Source organism: Salvelinus namaycush, chromosome 33 (genome assembly GCF_016432855.1).
Source record: "Salvelinus namaycush isolate Seneca chromosome 33, SaNama_1.0, whole genome shotgun sequence".
Taxonomy (NCBI): domain Eukaryota; kingdom Metazoa; phylum Chordata; class Actinopteri; order Salmoniformes; family Salmonidae; genus Salvelinus; species Salvelinus namaycush.
The window spans coordinates 1,052,704-1,073,379 of record NC_052339.1 but is presented as its reverse complement, the minus strand read 5'-3'; the positions used below and the strand labels follow the sequence as shown (position 1 = coordinate 1,073,379).

General features: G+C 44.3%; 1 protein-coding gene across 1 annotated transcript in view; it reads right to left on the bottom strand.

Moving 5' to 3' along the window:
• Positions 1 to 20,676, bottom strand: part of LOC120028079 (DNA topoisomerase 2-binding protein 1-A-like) — a 44,950-nt gene that overhangs the window by 15,391 nt on the left and 8,883 nt on the right. Inside the window, exons 6-21 of the mRNA XM_038973236.1 lie at positions 13,400 to 13,593; positions 12,805 to 12,945; positions 12,474 to 12,634; positions 11,970 to 12,133; positions 11,386 to 11,630; positions 10,735 to 11,081; positions 10,391 to 10,563; positions 8,191 to 8,402; positions 7,657 to 7,979; positions 7,333 to 7,515; positions 6,856 to 6,971; positions 6,631 to 6,754; positions 6,256 to 6,420; positions 4,382 to 4,475; positions 773 to 980; positions 245 to 474 (exon numbers count right to left, since the gene is read on the bottom strand). Of these exons, the coding sequence (XP_038829164.1) occupies positions 245 to 474; positions 773 to 980; positions 4,382 to 4,475; positions 6,256 to 6,420; positions 6,631 to 6,754; positions 6,856 to 6,971; positions 7,333 to 7,515; positions 7,657 to 7,979; positions 8,191 to 8,402; positions 10,391 to 10,563; positions 10,735 to 11,081; positions 11,386 to 11,630; positions 11,970 to 12,133; positions 12,474 to 12,634; positions 12,805 to 12,945; positions 13,400 to 13,593 (3,080 nt within the window). The remainder of the gene's footprint in view (positions 1 to 244; positions 475 to 772; positions 981 to 4,381; positions 4,476 to 6,255; positions 6,421 to 6,630; positions 6,755 to 6,855; positions 6,972 to 7,332; positions 7,516 to 7,656; positions 7,980 to 8,190; positions 8,403 to 10,390; positions 10,564 to 10,734; positions 11,082 to 11,385; positions 11,631 to 11,969; positions 12,134 to 12,473; positions 12,635 to 12,804; positions 12,946 to 13,399; positions 13,594 to 20,676) is intronic.

Sequence of the window (20,676 nt, the reverse complement as noted above, 5' to 3'; positions counted from 1 at the left end):
ACATGCATGTTTCTACCACCACACAGAGTGAGTAACAAAACACAGACAAATGTTTAGCGATAGAAAAGGTGAATGTTTTGCAACTCGATTGAGAACTTTGAAAGGGATGCGCTACACTTGTATAAATCTAGTCCCTTGCAAGCATGTTGTCATAACCCAATTCAAAGACATTCCATTGCAAAGTTTCACTTGAACTGAGTGTTAATGAAGACAGTTAAAAAAAAATATATATTCTCCTCCTCACCCATTTCCACCAGCTCAGAGTCGGTCATGGAGTCCCTGAGGGTGTGTCCGGCGTGGTCAGAGTGGGAGAGGGGTACAGCTAGGGGTTCAGAGTGCTGGGAGGAGCTGATGGGCCACTGCAGGTTGTCAGCCAGCTTGGCTCTCTCCTCCCGGGCTGTGGGATCGTCCCACACGATCTGCTCACTCTGAGACGGCTCTGTGTTCAGGTCCACGGCTGCCTGACGAGACATCCTGAGTAACACCAGAGGGAGATGCAGAGCGAGTTAAGCCCTATTCACACTCTAAAAGATACAATGTACATGGCCTTATTTCCATGGCAATGGCATTTACATTGTTAACATCTAACGAACTTACAGCACAAATTCAACTCAAGTCTCAAGTAAAATCTGAACATTTGTAGTGTGGAGGAATTTCAAAACAAACAATGGGATGTTTCCCTGGATACAGATCTGGTCATCAGCATAGGGAGACTGAATAGTAAAGGTTATTTTCACCTTTCCCAGCCCCCTGGTCTGTCTGCGTCTCCTACCTCAGTGCCTCCAGGGTGTGTCGGCCGGTTGCGTTGCGGCCCATGCGGGCCTGCCTGTCGGGGGTATGGGGTTGAGAGTCGGACTCCCCGGAGCACTGGCGGGTGAGGCGGGCCGAGGAGAGCCGGCCAGTAGTCATCTTGGTGGCTGACATGATCTCCTGCAGTTGCCTCTGGAGTTTCTCCCTCATCTCCAGGGTTTCAGACAGGTCTGGGAGACAGATGGTCAGAGGATGAGAGGAATGAAAGAAAGTGGAATGTATGTGTTTTGGGGACCTGCACTCACGGGATATTCAGTTGACTCCTGAGAAGCGCAAATGTACATTTTTAAATCGACCAACAGACTCAAATTCTGTATGAACCAGGAGGGTCAATACTTACGAACTCTTGCTTAGACCACAGGTTTAAACCCTTTAGAGCAATTATGCTAGCTGTTAGCTTTTCCCATTGGGAAACATGTCACAATTAGCCGCCTTGCTACCATGTCACTTATATTTACGGAAACTTTTCACTTTTTCATGAAAGTGTCCTTACATTCTTTAATATTTTTTTTAAACAAAATCTAAATGTTTTATGTAAATGGAATGTTGTCCAGGCACTTTTTTTTTTTTAGATTTCACTTGGTTTTGAGAAACATACCTCACCAGCAATAGACTTCCTTATTGCTCGTTCTGTAGTACAGGGACCACGGATAAACATGAACAAAGGCTCCTTTTAGAAATGGCAAAGCATACATTTCCATGTGTGAGCATGCGCACGCTTTCTCCTATCACCACAATGGGAACGAGAAAGCACAAGCATGCATGCACACAGAAAAGTATCGCTCGAGTCCAACAAAATGGAATATAACCTTGCGGATTAAGTTCGGAATTACACAATTTCATACGTATAACATCTAAAGACCTGCATCACTATACAGAGTGCATTGTCGTTTCTAAAAGGACGTATTTGGACATATTGCCAACATGCCTAGCTAAGTTATAAAATAGGATATTACAGTGTTAAGCTTTCACAATCCAATTCAGGGAAACAAATAATTTTGGTCCGCATAGAAAGGAGTCACGAGTGCATTCAGTTGCGTGTGCTGCGACAAATTTTCGTCACAAAAGACAACAAACAGGATCATTCTGTTCAGAACAACCCAGGGTATGACCACATTTCATCTTGTAATTGTACATCAAACATGGTGATCATAAACAATGACACTGTATATGACATGAGTTTTATCACATGGACATGTTTAGTGCACATTTAGACTTTGGCTTGTTTGTGTTTGGCTTGCTTGTATGACATCAATGCGGTATTTACTATAATCCTCAACGTCTAATTTTTCAAAATACATAGAGTCCTCTTAATGTACAGCATTTCCCTCTCAAACAAAATTAACAGGAGGGATGGGGCAACTTCTTGTCGCGTGATGTGCTCAAGTTCAGAACGGCTGAAGCGCAGAGCTCTGACGTCATGTGTAGCATGTTACTGTACCGGCCACAACCTTCCAATTTAGCCGCTTATCCGTGTCCAAATATCCAATTTTCAACCCGAGTATGAGTGTAAAGGGTTAATAATCATATACACAGGTAACTCCTAAAATAATGGAAACACTTGAGTTAAACAGGGATACAAAGTATATTGAAAGCAGGTGCTTCCACACAGTTGTGGTTCCAGAGTTAATTAAGCAATTAACATCCCATTTTGCTTAGGGTATAGTCTAAGGTCCATCACAGTGTCCCTACAGAACAGCGGTTTTGACAATGCCCTAGCCAAATGGCCATTTAAACACAGCCCACCAAACGCTACAGAGCTCGGACAGCAAGTTGCAAATGGCCTAAAGGAGTCACTCGCACAAAATGTCAAAACAAGATGGAATTCCACTCTGGAAATGGTAAAGCGTGTCCACAGAAACCAACAACCACTGAGATGCTCTGGCACAACAGAAAACTAACATCACCATGCCAACCACAGCTAAACTGGAGAAGCTGCAGAAGCTGGAGGCACTACTGGAGCCTTTACACTAATACTCTCACTATTAGTGTTATAATAAGATTGTGTTTGTGTGTGTGTGTGTGCGTGAGAGAAAGAGCGAGTGTGTAAAGTGTGTGGGTGTGAGAGAGAGAGTAAAGTGTGAGAGTGTAAAGTGTGTGGGTGTGAGAGAGAGTGTAAAGTGTGTGAGAGTGTAAAGCGTGTGTGTGAGAGAGTGTAAAGCATGTGAGAGATAGAGTGTGTATAACAAGTCTCAAAATTAACTGAAGTGATTTTGAACTATCTTTCACTGCAGGTACTTCTGAGAGGAGAGAAGTACATTTCCCTGCTCAGTGGTGTTGCCTGCTTTGTGTCATCTCCTTGGGGTGATGGAGAGCTCAGATGATAACCCTTCCTACATGGTAAGATTCAAGCTGACATTCACAACAGACCTGGAGAAACGCAAGGAAAACACCAACCTCACATGGATGAAAACCTAAAGATCCTTCCCAGACCTGAGAGGTGTGGGTTTCGGTCAGCAACTTTCTGAAGGAAAAGAGGCCTGCACAGCAACCTGATACAGCAACAGAGTCAGAGCCACCAAAGAAGGAAGCTGCCCTCTTGTTGAGTTCTTCTGAGTCTTACTCTGATGAAGAAGAAGAAGAAGAGTCCATTGAGAAATGTGTGGAGCATTACAAAGCAAAGCCCAGCATCAACATGGAGGACTGTCCACTACAGTGGTGGTCACAGCATGCAGGGGCACACACCAGGCTGGCCTGCATTGCACGAAGGTACCTGGCAATGCCTGCTACATCAGTACCTTGTGAGAGGTTGTTTTCAATCTCTGTGCATATCGTACAAAAAAAAAAGAGCAGCTTTACCATCTGAAAATGTCAACAGGCTTGTTTGTCTTTGCAACTGACTCAGTGAAAATAAATAGGAGGACGACTGAAGTGTATGATCACAGGTTTATGTTCTGTGGAATTCATGACATTGCTGGACAAGTTTATCCTCTTTGCATCCATAGAGCCAGTTATTTTTTTTCTTATAGCCAGCCATCCAATCAGTAATTGGGAGAACAATCATTTGGAATGGCTGAAGCTTTAACTGTGTGTGCGTGTGGGAGACAGAGAGAGAATAAGTTCCAGGACTTCTTAATTGTATTAACTTGTTTATGGTGAATAAGCCATTAAAAACATTTCAGCCCCTACATGTCTATAACTCAACAGACTGCTTGTTTTTTTTAAATGGAAAAATCTTTATTTTTATCCAAATTTGAGCAAAAAAAGAAATAATAATTGATCGTGATTTACTACAAAATTGAATGCGGTTAATCACAATTATTTCAATTGTTTTCACAGCCCAAATTTTGTATAATGGTCCTAAATCTTTTTCCGTAAAAGCACATGGATGTGCGTGAAACGGATAAGCAAAGACTTTTGTTAAGCTGCAAAAAAACGTTCCCTTCCAATTTTGTCCATTAGCTAACAGCTAGCATGGCAAAAGCTAACAGCAAGCATTGTTTTCTAAAACACTTAAACCTGTGGTCTAAGCAAGAGTTTGCAAGTACGGACTTGGAATGTTTCAATACAAAGCACTTGAGCTAAGGCACAGTAGGGCAGATCAGTGGAACATCAGTGTATAAGAGCCGACCTCTCTCTGCATTGTCCTGGCCCTGCTCTGTGTCAGTCTCTCCTTCACTGATGCGGTGGGAAATAGTGGCGTCTTCCACTGCATTGTCTTCAGGCTGAGGGAGAGAGGGTGAGAGAGGTTGTTTGACCTACAGTTCAAGTCAGAAGTTTACATACACCTTAGTCAAAGACATTTAAACTCAGTTCACAATTCCCGACATTTAATCCTAGTAAAAATTCCCTGTCTTAGGTCAGTTAGGATCACCACCTCATTTTAAGAATGTGAAATGTCAGAATAATTGTAGAGAATGACTTATTTCAGCTTTTATTTATTTCATCACATTCCCAGTGCGTCAGAAGTTTACATACACTCAATTAGTATTTGGTAGCATTGCCTTTAAATTGTTTAACCTGGGTCAAATGTTTCGGGTAGCCTTCCACAAGCTTCCCACAATAAGTTGGGTGAATGTTGGCTGGTGTAACTGAGTCAGGTTTGTAGGCCTTATTGCTCGCACACGCTTTTTCAGTTCTGCCCACAAGTTTTCTATAGGATTGAGGTCAGGGCTTTGTGATGGCCACTCCAATACCTTGACTTTGTTGTCCTTAAGCCATTTTGCCACAACTTTGGAAGTATGCTTGGGGTCATTGTCCATTTGATAGACCCATTTGCGAACAAGCTTTAACTTCCTGACTGATGTCTTGAGATGTTGCGTCAATATATCCACATCATTTTCCTCCCTCATGATGCCAACTATTTTGTGAAGTGCACCAGTCCCTGCTGCAGAAAAGCACCCCCACAACATGATGCTGCCAACCCCGTGCTTCACGGTTGGGATGGTGTTCTTCGGCTTGCAAGCCTCCCCCTTTTTCCTCCAAACAAAACGATGGTCATTATGGCCAAAAAGTTCTATTTTTGTTTCATCAGACAAGAGGACATTACTCCAAAAAGTACGATCTTTGTCCACATGTGCAGTTGCAAACCATAGTCTGGCTTTTGGAGCAGTGGCTTCTTCCTTTCTGAGCGGCCTTTCAGGTTATGTCGATATAGGACACGTTTTACTGTGGATATAGATACTTTGCACCTGTTTCCTCCAGCATCTTCACAACGTCTTTTGCTGTTGTTCTGGGATTGATTTGCACCTTTTGCACCAAAGTACGTTCATCTCTAGGAGACAGAACGCGTCTCCTTCCTGAGCAGTATGACGGTTGCGTGGTCCCATGGTGTTTATACTTGCGTACTATTGTTTGTACAGATGAACGTGGTACTATCAGGCGTTTGGATATTGCTCCCAAGGATGAACCAGAGGTCTTCGCTGATTTCTTTTGATTTTCCTATGATGTCAAGCAAAGAGATACCGTGTTTGAAGGTAGGCCTTGAAATGCATCCACAGGTACACCTCCAATTGACTCAAATGATTTCGGGAATTTTCCAAGCTGTTTAAAGGCACAATCAACTTAGTGTATGTAAACCTCTGACCCACTGGAATTGTTATACAGTGAATTATAAGTGAAATGATCTGTCTGTAAACAATTGTTGGAAAATCACTTGTGTCATGCACAAAGTAGAAGTCCTAACCGACTTGCCAAAACTATAGTTTGTTAACAAGAAATTTGTGAAGTGGTTGAAAAACGAGTTTTAATGACTCCAACCTAAGTGTATGTAAACTTCAGACTTCAACTGTATATCTTAAACAACCATTCTTGTACATAATAACAAATTATTTTTTGGCGATGGAGAACAACCAAGTGGGCCAATGAATGCTGAAGCAGTTTTCTTTACATTTAAAAAAAATTCTGGTTATAATGTGTGGCGTTTTAAGTGACAGTCCTCCTCAATGCACCATTTTCATTTGAGCAGATCTAGGGATGAACTGTTTCTTCTCAGGACAAACATACCTTGTTCTTTTGGGCCTCAGTGAGGTCTCCAAGTTGTGAGGTACGGGTGGCAGGGGGAGACCTCTGGCTACTGTCAGGAGGCACCTGGCTGAGGTTCAGGCTCATTTTGGGGTTGTAGGTGAACGGGTAGAGAGACTCAGACACGTGCCTCTGAACCTCAGCACACTGGAGAGACAACAGAAAAGATTTTCAATATCGCACACACACACTTTTACACAAACAACCGCAACACTGTTGTGACTGTTTTCAGTCTGATAAGAACGGAGCCTGCCTGTCGTTTACTTTATGTAGTATGTGTGTGTACTGACACATGTACCCTTTTGTACATGTCCCATAACTATGTGTGTGTATGCGTGTACTGGAAACCATCCGTACCGCCTGCAGCCAGTGCTGGGACACCACATGCACCCCTCTCTCCTTCACAGCCCTGTACTCCCGCGTGTTGTCCCCCACACGACCCTGATAGATGTAGTGAGTCACCGTGTCGTCACACGACCACCTAGAACACACACGCATAGTATTGGATTATAGAGGGACATGCATCATTACATCGCAAGTGCTGTTACTGGCATTCGTAACATTCTAGACATAGTTGAGTACCTGAAGTCAGCTCCTAGTGAGGCAGCGATGGCATTGAGCTCTCCCTGCTTCTTGCTCAGTTTCTTACTTACGCAGATCATCATGCCAGCCAGGGGAGCAGCCTCCTGCTCCTCCACCTACAAGCACGCACACAAAGATACACCACTGCCAGATAAGAAACTGTTAATGGGCTAGTGAGTGCATGTACTTGGCTGTGAAGGCTGTAGTGTGTATTGTACTGTACTATACTCAAATTGGATTTGTCACATGATTTGTAAACAACAGGTGTAGACAAACAGTGAAATGCTTACTTAAGGGCCCTTCCCAACAATGCAGAGAGAAAAAAAATACTAATAATAACGAGGAATAAATACATAATGAGTAACGATAACTTGGCTATATACACGGGAGACCAGTACTGAATTGATGTGCAGGGGTACATATAGGTAGGGATAAAGTGACTATGCAACAGTATAGAAAAGAACACGGTAACTGTACCTCTCTGTGTGTCTCCTTGCTAAGCTGGGGGCTAGCTGTGAGAGCCTGGAGGTCAGGGGTGTGGCTGTGGGTGCTGTTGGCCAGGGCCACCTTCAGGTTCCTCCTGATGACCTCTGACAGCGGGGTCGTGGCCTGACCCTGCTGAGTCCTGCCCCCTGGCGTGTCCAACGCCGCTAACGCATCCTGGAATGTCATATACAAACACATACTTTCAAAGTGTGTTATAATATAATGCTCAACACTATTCAGTCAATTAGCATTTTTGCACCCTATTTCCTATAAATTGCACTACATTCTCTCGAAATACAGACACGTGAGTTTAACCTTGACGTTGAAGGTGGGTCTGAAGAGCTGGTCTCGGCAAAGGAAGCGGGAGGGAGTGTCCAACTGCAGCGCCGGGGAGTCTTTCTGCCCCCCTGCTTTCCTGCCCCCCTCCTGGCCTCTCAGGGTGGTACAGTCCTTCTCTGGCAGGCCTTGTTCCAGCACGGAGCGGAACACCTTACTCTGGAAGCGGCCCATGTCCAGGGGGGTGACTGCTGCCCCCCTCTGGGGGCCCAGCAAGGGGATCTCTGGGGACTTGATACGGGACAGGGGGGGGAGCATGGAATGCTTCTGGGGGCCCCCCACAAAACTCTCCTCTTCTCTCTCTAAGGAAATAAACTGATTCAGATGAAATCTATCACATACAATAGAGCATACTCTGTTTGTACAAAACTCATCCTCTCTCAAACAAAATGTTAAGGTTTCAACAGCCTAACAAAAACGATTGCTTAAATATTATTCATCCCCCACTGCTGTTGCAAGTTTTGAAAAATGAAAATATGGTTTTCAATTAAATTAATTGCAAGGCAGACTGACCTGGAGAAGGAGGCAAGTCCACCAGGAAGTGCCCCTCCTCTGCCCTCCGGCCCGTCCTGGCAGACTCCAGCACCCAGCGCAGGGTGACGGCAGGCAGCCCCCACTTCTGGGCCGCCTGGTACTTGGTGCCCTCGGGGCTCTGCAGCACTAGGTGGGTACTGGCCAGCATGCCGTTCCTTTGGTTGACCATGCGCACAAAGTAGTCCTGGACACTGTAGGGAGGATGGATAGATGGAAAGGAAAGGAGCAAAGCTGGTAAGATGAAAGTATGCACAAATATGCCACACAGTGCATTCAGAAAGTATTCAGACCCCTTGACTTTTGACATTTTGTTATGTTACAGCCTTATTCTAAAATGTATTAAATAAATATAAAAAAACACAGCAATCTACACACACAACCCCATAATGGCAAAGCAATTTGCAAATATATTATAAATAAACTCAAATTCCTTATTTACAGTATTCAGACCCTTCGCTATGAGACTCGAAATTTAGCTCAGGTGAATCCTGTTTCCATTGATCATCCTTGAGATGTTTCTACAACTTGATTGGAGTCCACCTGTGGTAAATTCAATTGATTGGACATGATTTGGAAAGCCACACACCTGTCAATATAAGGTCCCACAGTTGACAGTGCATGTCAGAGCAATAACCAAGCCATGAGGTCGAAGGAATTGTCTGTAGAGGTCTGAGACAGGATTGTGTCAAGGCACAGATCTGGGGAAGGGTACCAAAACCTTTCTGCAGTATTGAAGGTCCCCAAGAACACAGTGGCCTCAATCATTCTTAAATGGAAGAAGTTTAGAACCACCAAGACTCTTCCTAGAGCTGGCCACCTAGCCAAACTGAGTAACCTGGGGAGAAGGGCTTTGGTCAGGGAGGTGACCAAGAACCCGATGGTCACTCTGACAGAGCTCCGGAGTTCCTCTGTGGAGTTAGGAGAAACTTCCAGAAGGACAACCATCTCTGCAGCACTCCACCAATCAGGCCTTTATGGTAGAGTGGTCAGACGGAAGCCACTGCTCAGTAAAAGGCATGACAGCCCGCTTGGAGTTTGCAAAGCTGTCAAGGCAATCAGTGGCTACTTTGAAGAATCTCAATTTGTTTAACACTTTTTGGTTACTACATGATTCCATATGTGGTATTTCATAGTTTTGATGTCTTCACTATTATTCTACAATATAGAAAATAGTTCAAATTAAGAAAAACCCTTGAATTAGGTGTGTCCAAACTTTTGACTGGTAATATCCATCTATCTATATTTGTGTGTGTGCTTCCCTCTGTGTCACAGCTAAGAAAGTAGCATCCAGCTGCCATGTTGAATATGGATTAATTGGTGGTTGCTGTTGCCATGGTGACAACAATGACCAAGGGCTGACCATTAGCTGGCTAGCTAATCATCTTGGCCAACTGTGGGTTGAAACACTCATCTTATTTACTGTTAATTAGCCACTGCAAACCACTTTGCTAGCTAACGCAATGCTGTCTCCAAAACTGCAAGGTGTCTCTAGCAATATTTACTTTTTGGCGTTCTATGACCTCTCCACTTTCCAAGCGTATTGTGTCATCATGAGCCCCTTTTCTACAACAGGGCTTATTCATTTCCCAAAAAATCTAATGCCTGTACACAGTCACATAAAGTGACTGTACATCTTGTTGCCTCTAAAGCTCATTTGACAGCTAGGTTATTGCGTTATTGAATATTAAGTGTGGAAGTGGACTAGGAGTGTCTGGAAGTGGTCTGAGTTGGGAGAGTGGGGAAAGGAAAACGGAACATTTGCTGTTATTGGCAGAGGTTTGGAACGCTCTTATTGGTCTATTAACACATTTCCTGCATGGTGATGTCATCATGGAAGGTCAAAACCATCCCACACAACAGGCTGAAATGTTATTTTAGCTCTTACACTAAAAGGGCATTACCATCATTTTCAAAATATTATTCCAACCTTATAGTGTGGAAATATACTGTATATGAAACACAGGAAAATCACGTTTCACTGCACTGGGCCTTTAACAAACCATAGTTGAACATGCCTGATTTTTCGTCAATTTCTGGGACTTCTGGAAAGTGGCATTCCTACAACGCATGTCCTTGACATGTCCCCATCAAGTCTTTTCTACAAGTAAGTGTGTGTGTGTGTGTGTGTGTGTGTGTGTGTGTGTGTGTGTGTGTGTGTGTGCGGTAGCAAGGTGGTTACCTGGCTCCCAGGTGTTTGGCTAGCTCTACCAGGGACTCCCTCTCTGCCCCAGTAAACTGGCTGACTGAGAGGACACAGTCTCTGAGCGGGGAGCAGCCCTCTATCACTGGCACAGGGCTGAAAAGGGCGTGGGAGCCCAGCTCTAACATACACTGCTGCTCCACACACATTGCCTACACAAAGACACAATAACACATTGATTAATGCTCACACAATATGGCTTAATGAAGACTCGCACACACATTTGATACTCGCACACCCGGCCTAAAGAACCCACTAATACCACACCAGAAACAGACAACCAAAAACATGAAGCCATAATGTTCGTAAAAATCGCCTCTTACCAGCCAGGTATCAGTGACCACCTCATCCACAGTGGCCTCTACCTCACAGCCAAACAGGGGCACCACAGTGTAGTCAACCACCACCCGCGTGTGCCCCACCAGCACCTTCCCACAGTTCTCCGTCACCAGCATGGAATGCTGGGCCTCCACCTCAGCCCCGAAGCCCAACAGGAGGAAGCGTTTTCCCGCAAACAGGCCCGCCTTGCTGGCCTCCTGCAGGGTGGTGTCAGCACCGGCCCCATCCCCGTCTGCAGTATTAGACTGGTCTGGGGCTGAGAACCAAGGCTCTGGCGCTGCAGCACTCTGCCTTCTGTGGCTGTTACTGTCAGCTGGAGGAGGCATCTCCACTGGGGTTGGAGGTGAAAAATGGCGTATAGAAAGAGGAAGTTACGAGGAGATTATGGTGGAATATGATACCTGGGGGTGCAGGTTCTGTGACTTTCAGTCAAGATAACAATATGTAGTGTATGTCAACAAGAGAAATTATAGAGTGATGATACAATATTGGGCAATGTGAATATGTTAATATTCTTCACAATTGGCTCTAAAACGCCATAAGAACGCCAATGAGGCTACACATGATTGTTATGTGACTTTTGAGTTGTCGTCTTGCTGCTACACTGAGTATACACAGAGGAGCCCCTCCCTTACCCACTCTCTGGTCATCATCCATGTACTGAGATAGCATGTCCTCCTCGGCCTTCTTGTGTCGGGGGGTAGCAGGGGGGGCGGCTGAGGAGGTGGAAGAGGGGTGGGAGGCGGAGGTGCGGGGGGCAGGCATGGCCATAGCTGCAGGGGCGGGAGGCAGACAGGCCAGGTGATGGTAGTCCCCCTCGGGGAGCAGGCTGCCTCTGGAGAAGCTGTCCAGCAGCCACTGCACAGTCACCACATGAGGCCTGGAGGAGAGATCAGAAAGATGGGATCACACAATACTCTTCATAAATTATCTTGGTTTTCCGGATTTCCTAACTACAGGGTTTGGGTCCAATATTGCATTTCTGCATCAATATAAGTACTTGAATGAATAACGGTTTAATGACAAAGCCTAATGACAATTTGTTTAACCGACTTTAAGAGTCTACTTGTAATGAAAAGCGCTATATAAAATAAATATATCATCATCATTATTAACCTAAGCGTAATACACTATGGATATGGCAATGGCTGTATGTGTCTAATAGCAGCCAGTGGTCTTGTAGGTGCGCTGTTGTGACAGCTCTATGGTCCTGACTGACCTGTGTGTGGCTTTGGCCAGGAAGGTTTTGGTGTCTTCGTCTTGGTCTCCCATGACCACGTGGGTGAGGTCCTTGCTGGGCTGATTTAAGCGCAGGCCCCCGGCTATGTTGATCAGCCGACGCAGCTTCTCCAGCCGCTTCCCTGGCAGCCCACACAGGTACAGCTACAGGGGAAGACGGAAAATTCAACTTGTGTTTTCTAAAACCCAAAGACGCTTCACAATAAGCAACCATAAGGAATAAGGAACCATAATGTATATGGCTCTATATGTCATGTTGTCTGTAAGTGAACTGAACTTCTGGTTAGCACATTTCTATAAGAGCAATCATGTGTCTCTTGCAACTGAAGGCCTCAGTGAGGAAAGTAGCCTGTAGTTATTCCGTAGAGTGGCTCAGAATAAATAGATTATTTAAGATAATTATTGTATCGTCTAATAGAAAATTATAGGATCTATATCGAGTGGCTCATATCAAGATGAAGCGTTAAGAGGAACTTCTACTGACCTTGCAGCCGTCCAGCAGGTCGTCTGTGGGGCAAACTGTGATGTCCAGAGCATCAATGGGATCTGGAGTGTCCAGACGGCTGACCGTGGCATTGGTCATCGCCGTGTCATCCACTGTCATGCTGGTGTTCACAGAAATGTGACTCAACCCCAACAGAAACTCTGAAGGAAGACAACATAAACAACCTTGATATTTCAACCCGCGTGTCCTGATCGCTTCTGGTATGGGGGGGACAAAATCAACATGCGTGCGATGGCGGACGCGTAAGAGTCATGAACTTCTGAATTAACGCTGAAAACTGTAACAATAAACCTTGAGCCTGGCGCCTCACCCTCTTTCTTCTTGCTGGTGGCGGTGGGGGTGGAGGTGTAGTGGCTCTCGTCCTGGCAGAAGCCCTTCTCGATGCTGTCAAACAGCCAGTGCAGAGATACACAGAAGACATTCCACTTCTGTGCATACTCGTACTTTTGACCTGCAGACATAGAGAAGGATAAGTGAAAGTGATGGAAACTGGGTGGCAATAAGGGAGATCCAGAAACTCTTTAAGACCTAAATTTGTTACATGAAAGAGCATCAGAAGGACAGGGCTGAAGCATATTTTCATGAAAATGTAATACTGTCCTTGATCATTTTTGCATGTTTGATGCATGGCTAAAGCTGGATTTAACACTTCTTTTTTTTTTTTTTTGTATTTGCGGTGTGCCTGATTCGGAAACCCTTATTTTACCAGGTAAGTTGACTGAAAACACATTCTCATTTACAGCAACAACCTGGGGAATAGTTTCAGGGCAGGGGGGGGGGGGGGGGGTGAATGAGCCAATTGGAAGCTGGGGATGATTAGGTGGCCATGATGGTATGAGGGACAGATAACTAAGTTAAGTAGATAAGATAAGTTGGACAATAAAGGTATGGTAAGTTTGACCGACCAGAGGGTTTGCTGACAATGAGGTGGGTGCACTCGTTCATCTTGAGCTGTCCTGTGTAGCTGGCACCGTGCTGCTGGCAGAGCCTCTGTACCTCCTTACGCTCCACTGTGGAGAGGCCTGTGACACAGACGGTGCAGCCGCGGAGCACAGGGCACACATAGTCCTCTATGGGCAGGTCAGTGTGTCTGAACAGGCTGAGGGGGAAGGAGAGACAGGGATAGGGGGATGAAGAGATGGGTTTCATTTATGGCAGTTAACATGTCTAAAATACAAGTACAGCTACATGGAGCATCTACACAGAGCGTACAAAATAAGGAAATAAGGAACATGCTCTTTCCAGGACATACCAGGACCAGGTGAAAGCTATGATTCCTTATTGATGTCACCAGTTAAATCCACTTCAATCAGTGTAGAACTTCTGCACAGGCACACTAATAACAGAGTGAGAGCACCGTAATAACAGAAGTATAGGAATAGTTAAAACATGAAGCTATGATCCCTTATGGATGTTAAATTCACTTCAATCAGTTTAGATGAAGGGGAGGAGACAGGGTAAAGAAGGATTTTTAATCATCGAGACAATTGAGACATGGATTGTGTATGGGTGCCATTCACAGGGTGAATGGGCAATACAAAATATTTAAGTGCCTTTGAATGGGGTATGGTAGTAGGAACCAGACGCACTGGTTTGAGTGTGTCAAGAACTGCAATGCTTCAGCATGGATTCAACAAGCGTTCCACAGAGATGCTGGCCCATGTTGACTCCAATGCTTGGCTGAATTGGCTGAATGTCCTTTGGGTGGTTGATCATTCATAATACTATGGTGGGGAAAATGACAAACTCTGTTATGAACATGCGCTGTATAAGCCTTAAACCTGTACATTTCCATCATGTAAGAAGAAGCTAGTGTTTTTTCATTCTGATCTTTGTGTAACTTAGTCACGTGGCCAAAGACAAAGGGCCGTCTCTTAAGAGTAGTCCAGAGCCTCCGGCGACGGTTCCCGGTCCGGAGCTTCCGGCGACGATCTACGGTCCGGCGACGATCTACGGTCCGGCGACGATCTACGGTCCGGAGTCCCCGGCGACGATCTACGGTCCGGCGTCCCCGGCGACGATCCACGGTTCGATTCCTCCGCCGATGAGTCACGGTCCGGGGCTTCCGGCGACGATCTCCGCACCAGAGGCGCCACCGAAGTTGGCGGAGCCACGAGCGGAGCGGGGTCTGCGTCCCGCACCGGAGCCTCCACCGAAGGTAGATGCCCACCCGGACCCTCCCCTATAGGTTCAGGTTTGCGGCCGGAGTCCGCACCTTTGGGGGGTGGGTACTGTCACGCCTTTACCTTAGAGATCCTTTTAATTCTCTATTTGGTTAGGTCAGGGTGTGACTAGGGTGGGCAATCTATGTTTTCTTTTTCTTTGTTGGCTGGGTATGGTTCCCAATCAGAGGCAGCTGTCTATCGTTGTCTCTGATTGGGGATCATACTTAGGCAGCCTTTTTTCCACCTTAGTTTGTGGGATTTTGTTTTTGTACTGTTGCTTTCCAGCCCTACAGAACTGTGCGTTTCGTATTTGTTGTTTTTTCGGTGTCATCAATAAAAGAAAGATGTACGCCTACCACGCTGCACCTTGGTCTACTCCTTCCAACGACGAGCGTAACACCTCCCCTTCATCTGATTGAAGTGGATTTAACATCCATAAGGGATCATAGCTTTCATTCATTGTTAAGTTCATGTTTTAAGTATCCCTATACTTCTGTTATTACAGTGCTCTCCCTGTGTTATTAGTGTGCCTGTGTAGAAGTTCCCCTCTGTTGGACCGGGCCCGAGTGTAGATTCAGTGAAGTAAACCGTGTCATACTGAAACCTAGTCGTTGTATCATTTGGAGTTAACATTGGTAGCAGAGGATGGCTAATAACTACAATGTGCCACCTCGCGTTGACGAGGTAGTATGAAAGTTGGAAAAATATACTTGAAATCTGGACACGGGTTACCAATCTGGACGAGAAAACGCAAGCACACTATTAATGTCGCTCGAAGAGAGGGTGATACAGCACTGTAAATATCTGCGGAAGATTTGAACAGGGATGACGGTATGGAAACTGATCAGAGCACTGGATTCTGTGTTTGTTAAAGAAGATTAACAAGGCATATTCAAACTTTGACAGAGTTACTAGAGACATTTTGGTTGCAATGATGGCCAACATAGTTGATTTTGAACAGAGGTACAATAGGATATGCAAGTAAGACATGGTTCTCCAGGATGCAGTGTTAGCTTTCAAGTTGTTAGATACTGCCCGTCTGGATGGTACGGTGAAACAGCTGGCAAAAACTGCTTGTACTGTGCTGACTTTTGCATCAATAAAGTGACGAGGTATACTACACTGAGCAGCAGAGAAAATGTGCCAACAAGTCACGTTCTCAAGACAACCAGAGAAGGGTGCCATTGCCTGGCACAAATCCACTGGCCAGGTATGAAAAGATCAAAATTTGTCAAAGCACTTACCATTGGGTTAAAGATTGTCATAATTAAAACAAACAAGTTAAACTGAGGAAAATGTAAGCACAGAGATAGAGCAGTGTACCATTACACTGTTTTCAAACTAATCTGCCTCTGAGATCTTTATAGTTGGATGCTTAAGATCTGTTCAAATCCAAAAACTAATCACATTTGATTTGTCACATGCCCCGAATTCAACCTTATCGTGATATTTACTAAAAGTAAAAAAAAAAAAAAATACATAACAATAAAGAGGCTATATACAGGGAGTACTGGTACCGAGCCAATGTGCTGGGGTACAGGTTAGTCGAGATAATTTGTAAAGTGACTATGCATAGATAATAAAACAGCAGTGTAAAAACAAAGGGAGGGGGACGACGACATGGCGCTCCGGTACCGCTTGACATGCGGTAGCAGAGAGAACAGTCTATGACTTGAGTGACTGGAGTCTGACAATTTTTTGGGCCTTCCTCTGACACCGCCTAGTATATAGGTCCTGGATGTCAGGAAGCTTGGCCCAGTGATGTACTGGGCCGAACGCACTACCCTCTGTAGCGCCTTACGGTCAGATGCCGAGCAGTTGCCATACCAGGCGGTGATGCAATCGGTCAGGATGCTCTCGATGGTACAGCTTTAGAACTTTTTGAGGATCTGAGGACCAATGCAACATCTTTTCAGTCTCCTGAGGGGGAGAAGGTGTTGTAGAGCCCTCTTCATAACTGTCTTGGTGTGATTGAACCATGATAGTTCGTTGGTGATGTGGACACCAAGAAATGTAAAACTCTCGACCCGCTCCACTTCAGCCCCGTCAATGTTAATGGGGGCGTGTTCGGCCTGCCTTTTCCTGTAGTCCACGATCATCTCCTTTGTCTTGCTCACATTGAGGGAGAGATTGTTGTCCTGGCACCACATGGCCAGGTCTCTGACCTCCTCCCTATAGGCTGTCTCATTGTTGTCGGTGATCAGGACTACCAGTGTTGTGTCATTAGCAAACAATGATGGTGTTGGAGTTGTGCTTGGCCACGCAGTCATGGGTGAACAGGAAGTACAGGAGGGGACTGAGCACGCACCCCTGAGGGACTGAGCACGCACCCCTGCCTTCTGTCTGTACTGGGTCTGAAGTTCAAATGTATGCAGATGATACAGTGATATATGTGCACGCAAAGAGCAAACAACAAGCTGCACAAGAACTCACTACTGTAATGGTCCAGGTTACAAAGTGGCTCAGTGACTCGTGTGTGCATCTCAATGTGAAAAAAACTGTTTGCATGTTCTTCACAAACAGGGCAACAGATGCTACTGAGCCAGATGTCTATGTGTCAGGGGAGAAGCTCCAGGTGGTATCTGATTTCAAGTACCTTGGCATCATACTTGATTCCAACCTCTCTTTTAAAAAGCATGTGAAAAAGGTAATCAAATAACCAAATTCAACCTAGCTAATTTCCGATTTATACGAAATTGTTTGACTACAGAGGTAGCAAAACTGTACTTCAAATCTATGATACTCCCCCACTTAACATACTGCTTGACTAGTTGGGCCCAAGCTTGCTGTACAACATTAAAACCTATTCAGTCGGTCTACAAACATGCTCTCAAAGTGCTTGATAGGAAGCCCAATAGCCATCATCACTGTTACATCCTCAGAAAGCATGAGCTCCTGAGTTGGGAAAATCTTGTGCAATACACCAACACATGTCTTGTATTCAAGATGCTAAATGGCCTGGCTCCCCCTCCACTCAGTATTTTTGTTAAACAGAAAACCCAAACATATGGCAGCAGATCCACAAGGTCTGCCATGAGAGGTGATTGTATAGTTCCCTTAAGGAAAAGCAACTTTAGTAAATCTGCTTTCTCTGTGAGAGCTTCCCATGTCTGGAATACACTGCCATCAGACACACATAACTGCACCACATATCACACTTTCACAAAATGCATGAAGACATGGCTAAAGTTCAATCAGATTTGTTAACATAATCCCTAGCTGTGTATTGCCGCTTTCCATGTTGTCTGTAGCTTGTGAGGTGTGGAAACACTGTTGCTTTTATGAATTTTGTCTTGCTGCTTTTTGTTCTATGTTGCTCTGTCTGTATGCTACGTCTTGCTTGTTCTATATTACTCTGTCTGTATGCTATGTCTTGCTTGTCCTATGTTGCTCTGCGTGTGCTCACTGCTCAATGATTGTTAATATTGTAATTGTTTTTAATAACCTGCCTAGGGACTACGGTTGAAAATTAGCAGGTTGGCTAAAACCAGCACTTTTACTGAAACGTTGATTAACTTCTCTAGGATAGGGGGCAGCATTTTCACTTTTGGATGAAAGCATACCCAAATTCAACTGCCAGCTACTCATCCCCAGAAGATAAGATATGCATATTATTATATTAGATTTTAGATTTGGATAGAAAACACTCTGAAGTTTCTAAAACTGTTTGAATCATGTCTGTGAGTATAACATAACTTATTTAGCAGGCGAAACCCCAAAGACAAACCATTCAGATATTATTTTTCTTTGAGGTCACTCTCTTTTCAATGGATTTTCATTGGGAATACAGATTTATAATTGACCTTCTTGCAGTTCCTACCGCTTCCACTGGATGTCAACAGTCTTTAGAGATTGGTTGAGGGTTTATCCTTTGTGTAATGAAGAAGTACGGCCATCTTGAACGAGGGTCACTCGAAGTGTCCTGTTTGTCAGAGGCGCATGACCAGAAAGCTAGCTACAGTTTGTTTTAATCCTGTATTGAACACAGATCATCCCATCTTCAATTTTATCGATAATTTACGTAAAAAAATACCTAAAGTTGTATTACAAAAGAAGTTTGAATTGTTTTGGCAAAGTTTACAGGTAACTTTTGAGATATTTTGTAGTCACGTTTCACAACTTGGAACCGGTGTTTTTCTGGATCAAACGCGCCAAATAAATGGACATTTTGGATATATATCGACGGAATTAAATCAAACAAAAGGACCATTTGTGATGTTTATGGGACATATTGGAGTGCCAACAACAGAAGCTCGTCAAAGGTAAGGCATGAATTATATTTTTATTTCTGCGTTTTGTGTCACGCCTGCAGGGTTGAAATATGCTTCTCTCTTTGTTTACTATGGTGCTAACTCAGATAATAGCATCGTTTGCTTTCGCCGAAAAGGCTATTTGAATTCTGACATGTTGGCTGGATTCACAACCTGTGTAGCTTTAATGAAAGTTTGATTTTTATAGTAATGTATTTGAATTTGTCGCTCTGCATTTTCTCTGGCTTTTGGCCAAGTGAGACAGTAGCGTCCCGCCAAAACTCAGATTTTTGGATATATATATATGAACTTTACCGAACAAAACATACATGTATTGTGTAACATGAAGTCCTATGAGTGTCATCTGATGAAGATCATCAAAGGTTAGTGATTAATTTGATCTCTATTTCTGCTTTTTGTTACTCCTCTCTTTGGCTGGAAAAATGGCTGTGTTTTTCTGTGGCTATGTACTGACTTAACTTAATCGCAAGGTGTGCTTTCGCCGTAAATCCTTTTTGAAATCAGACATGTTGGCTGGATTCACAACAAGTGTAGCTTTAATTTGTTGTCTTTCATGTGTGATTTCATGAAAGTTTGATTTTTATAGTAATTTATTTGAATTTGGCGCTCTGCATTTTTACTGGCTTTTGGCCAAGTGGGACGTTAGCGTCCCACATATCCCAGAGAAGTTAATGTGCACTGTCCCTGTAAAAATTTTATCAACTCAACAGACTTCAGAAATTACTCAGCAGTTCTGGGAATAATGATGAGAGTATTTGCATTCTACGGCAAATAGTGAGCAGTTGTAAGACATGCCAGAAATACAGCAAACCTAAGCCCAGATCAGCTGTTGGTTTGCCACTGGCTTCCAAGTACTATGAAACAGTGGCTGTAGATCTACATGAGCTAGGATCAAGTGTGTGGTATATTCACATAAATCAACCACTTCGCACACATCAGTGCTGGAAGCATTGTGAATACAAAGAAACCCAGTGAAATCGTCAAGCACTTCATTCATTCCTGGATGAAGTTTTTCCTAGCCACCGTGCTTCTACACCTGCATGGCTTGCTGTTTGGGGTTTTAGGCTGGGTTTCTGTACAGCACTTCGAGATATTAGCTGATGTACGAAGGGCTATATAAAATAAACTTGATTTGATTTGGATAAGTGTGCATGGCCCGCCCCAGAAATTGTACAGTGACAATGGAGGAGAATTCAATAATAGTTAAAGAAGAGAAATTCAACATGGAAGTAAAGGCCTGCTACGTACAATCCATGGAGCAATGGGCTTCTGGATAGACATAATCAAACACTCAAAGAGATCATGCTCAAAGTCAAGCCTGGAAAACAGCCCTAGATTGGGCGCTGATGGCAAAGAACTCAATGCACAATGTTCATGGCTATAGCCCATACCAGCTTATGTTTGGGTAGAACTCTAATCTTTCCTCTGTACTAGTTGACAAGCCACCAGCACTAGAAGGGACCAGTGTGAGCGCATGTGTGGGACAGCACCTTTCAGCACTACATGCAGCGAGAAAGTCTTCACTGAAGCAGTGTTATGGGAGAATTCGCAGGGCTCTGCGTAAACCGCTTTGTCCCACAGATGAGAAGTACGAGACAGGAAACAAAGTGTACTACAAACGAGTTGACAGTCAAGAGTGGAAAGGACCGGGAGTCGTCATTGTCCACGATGATTTGGTGACATTTGTGAGGCACGATTGTCCGGGTGCATCACACAAGATTGCGGAATGTAAATGATCAAAAAGTT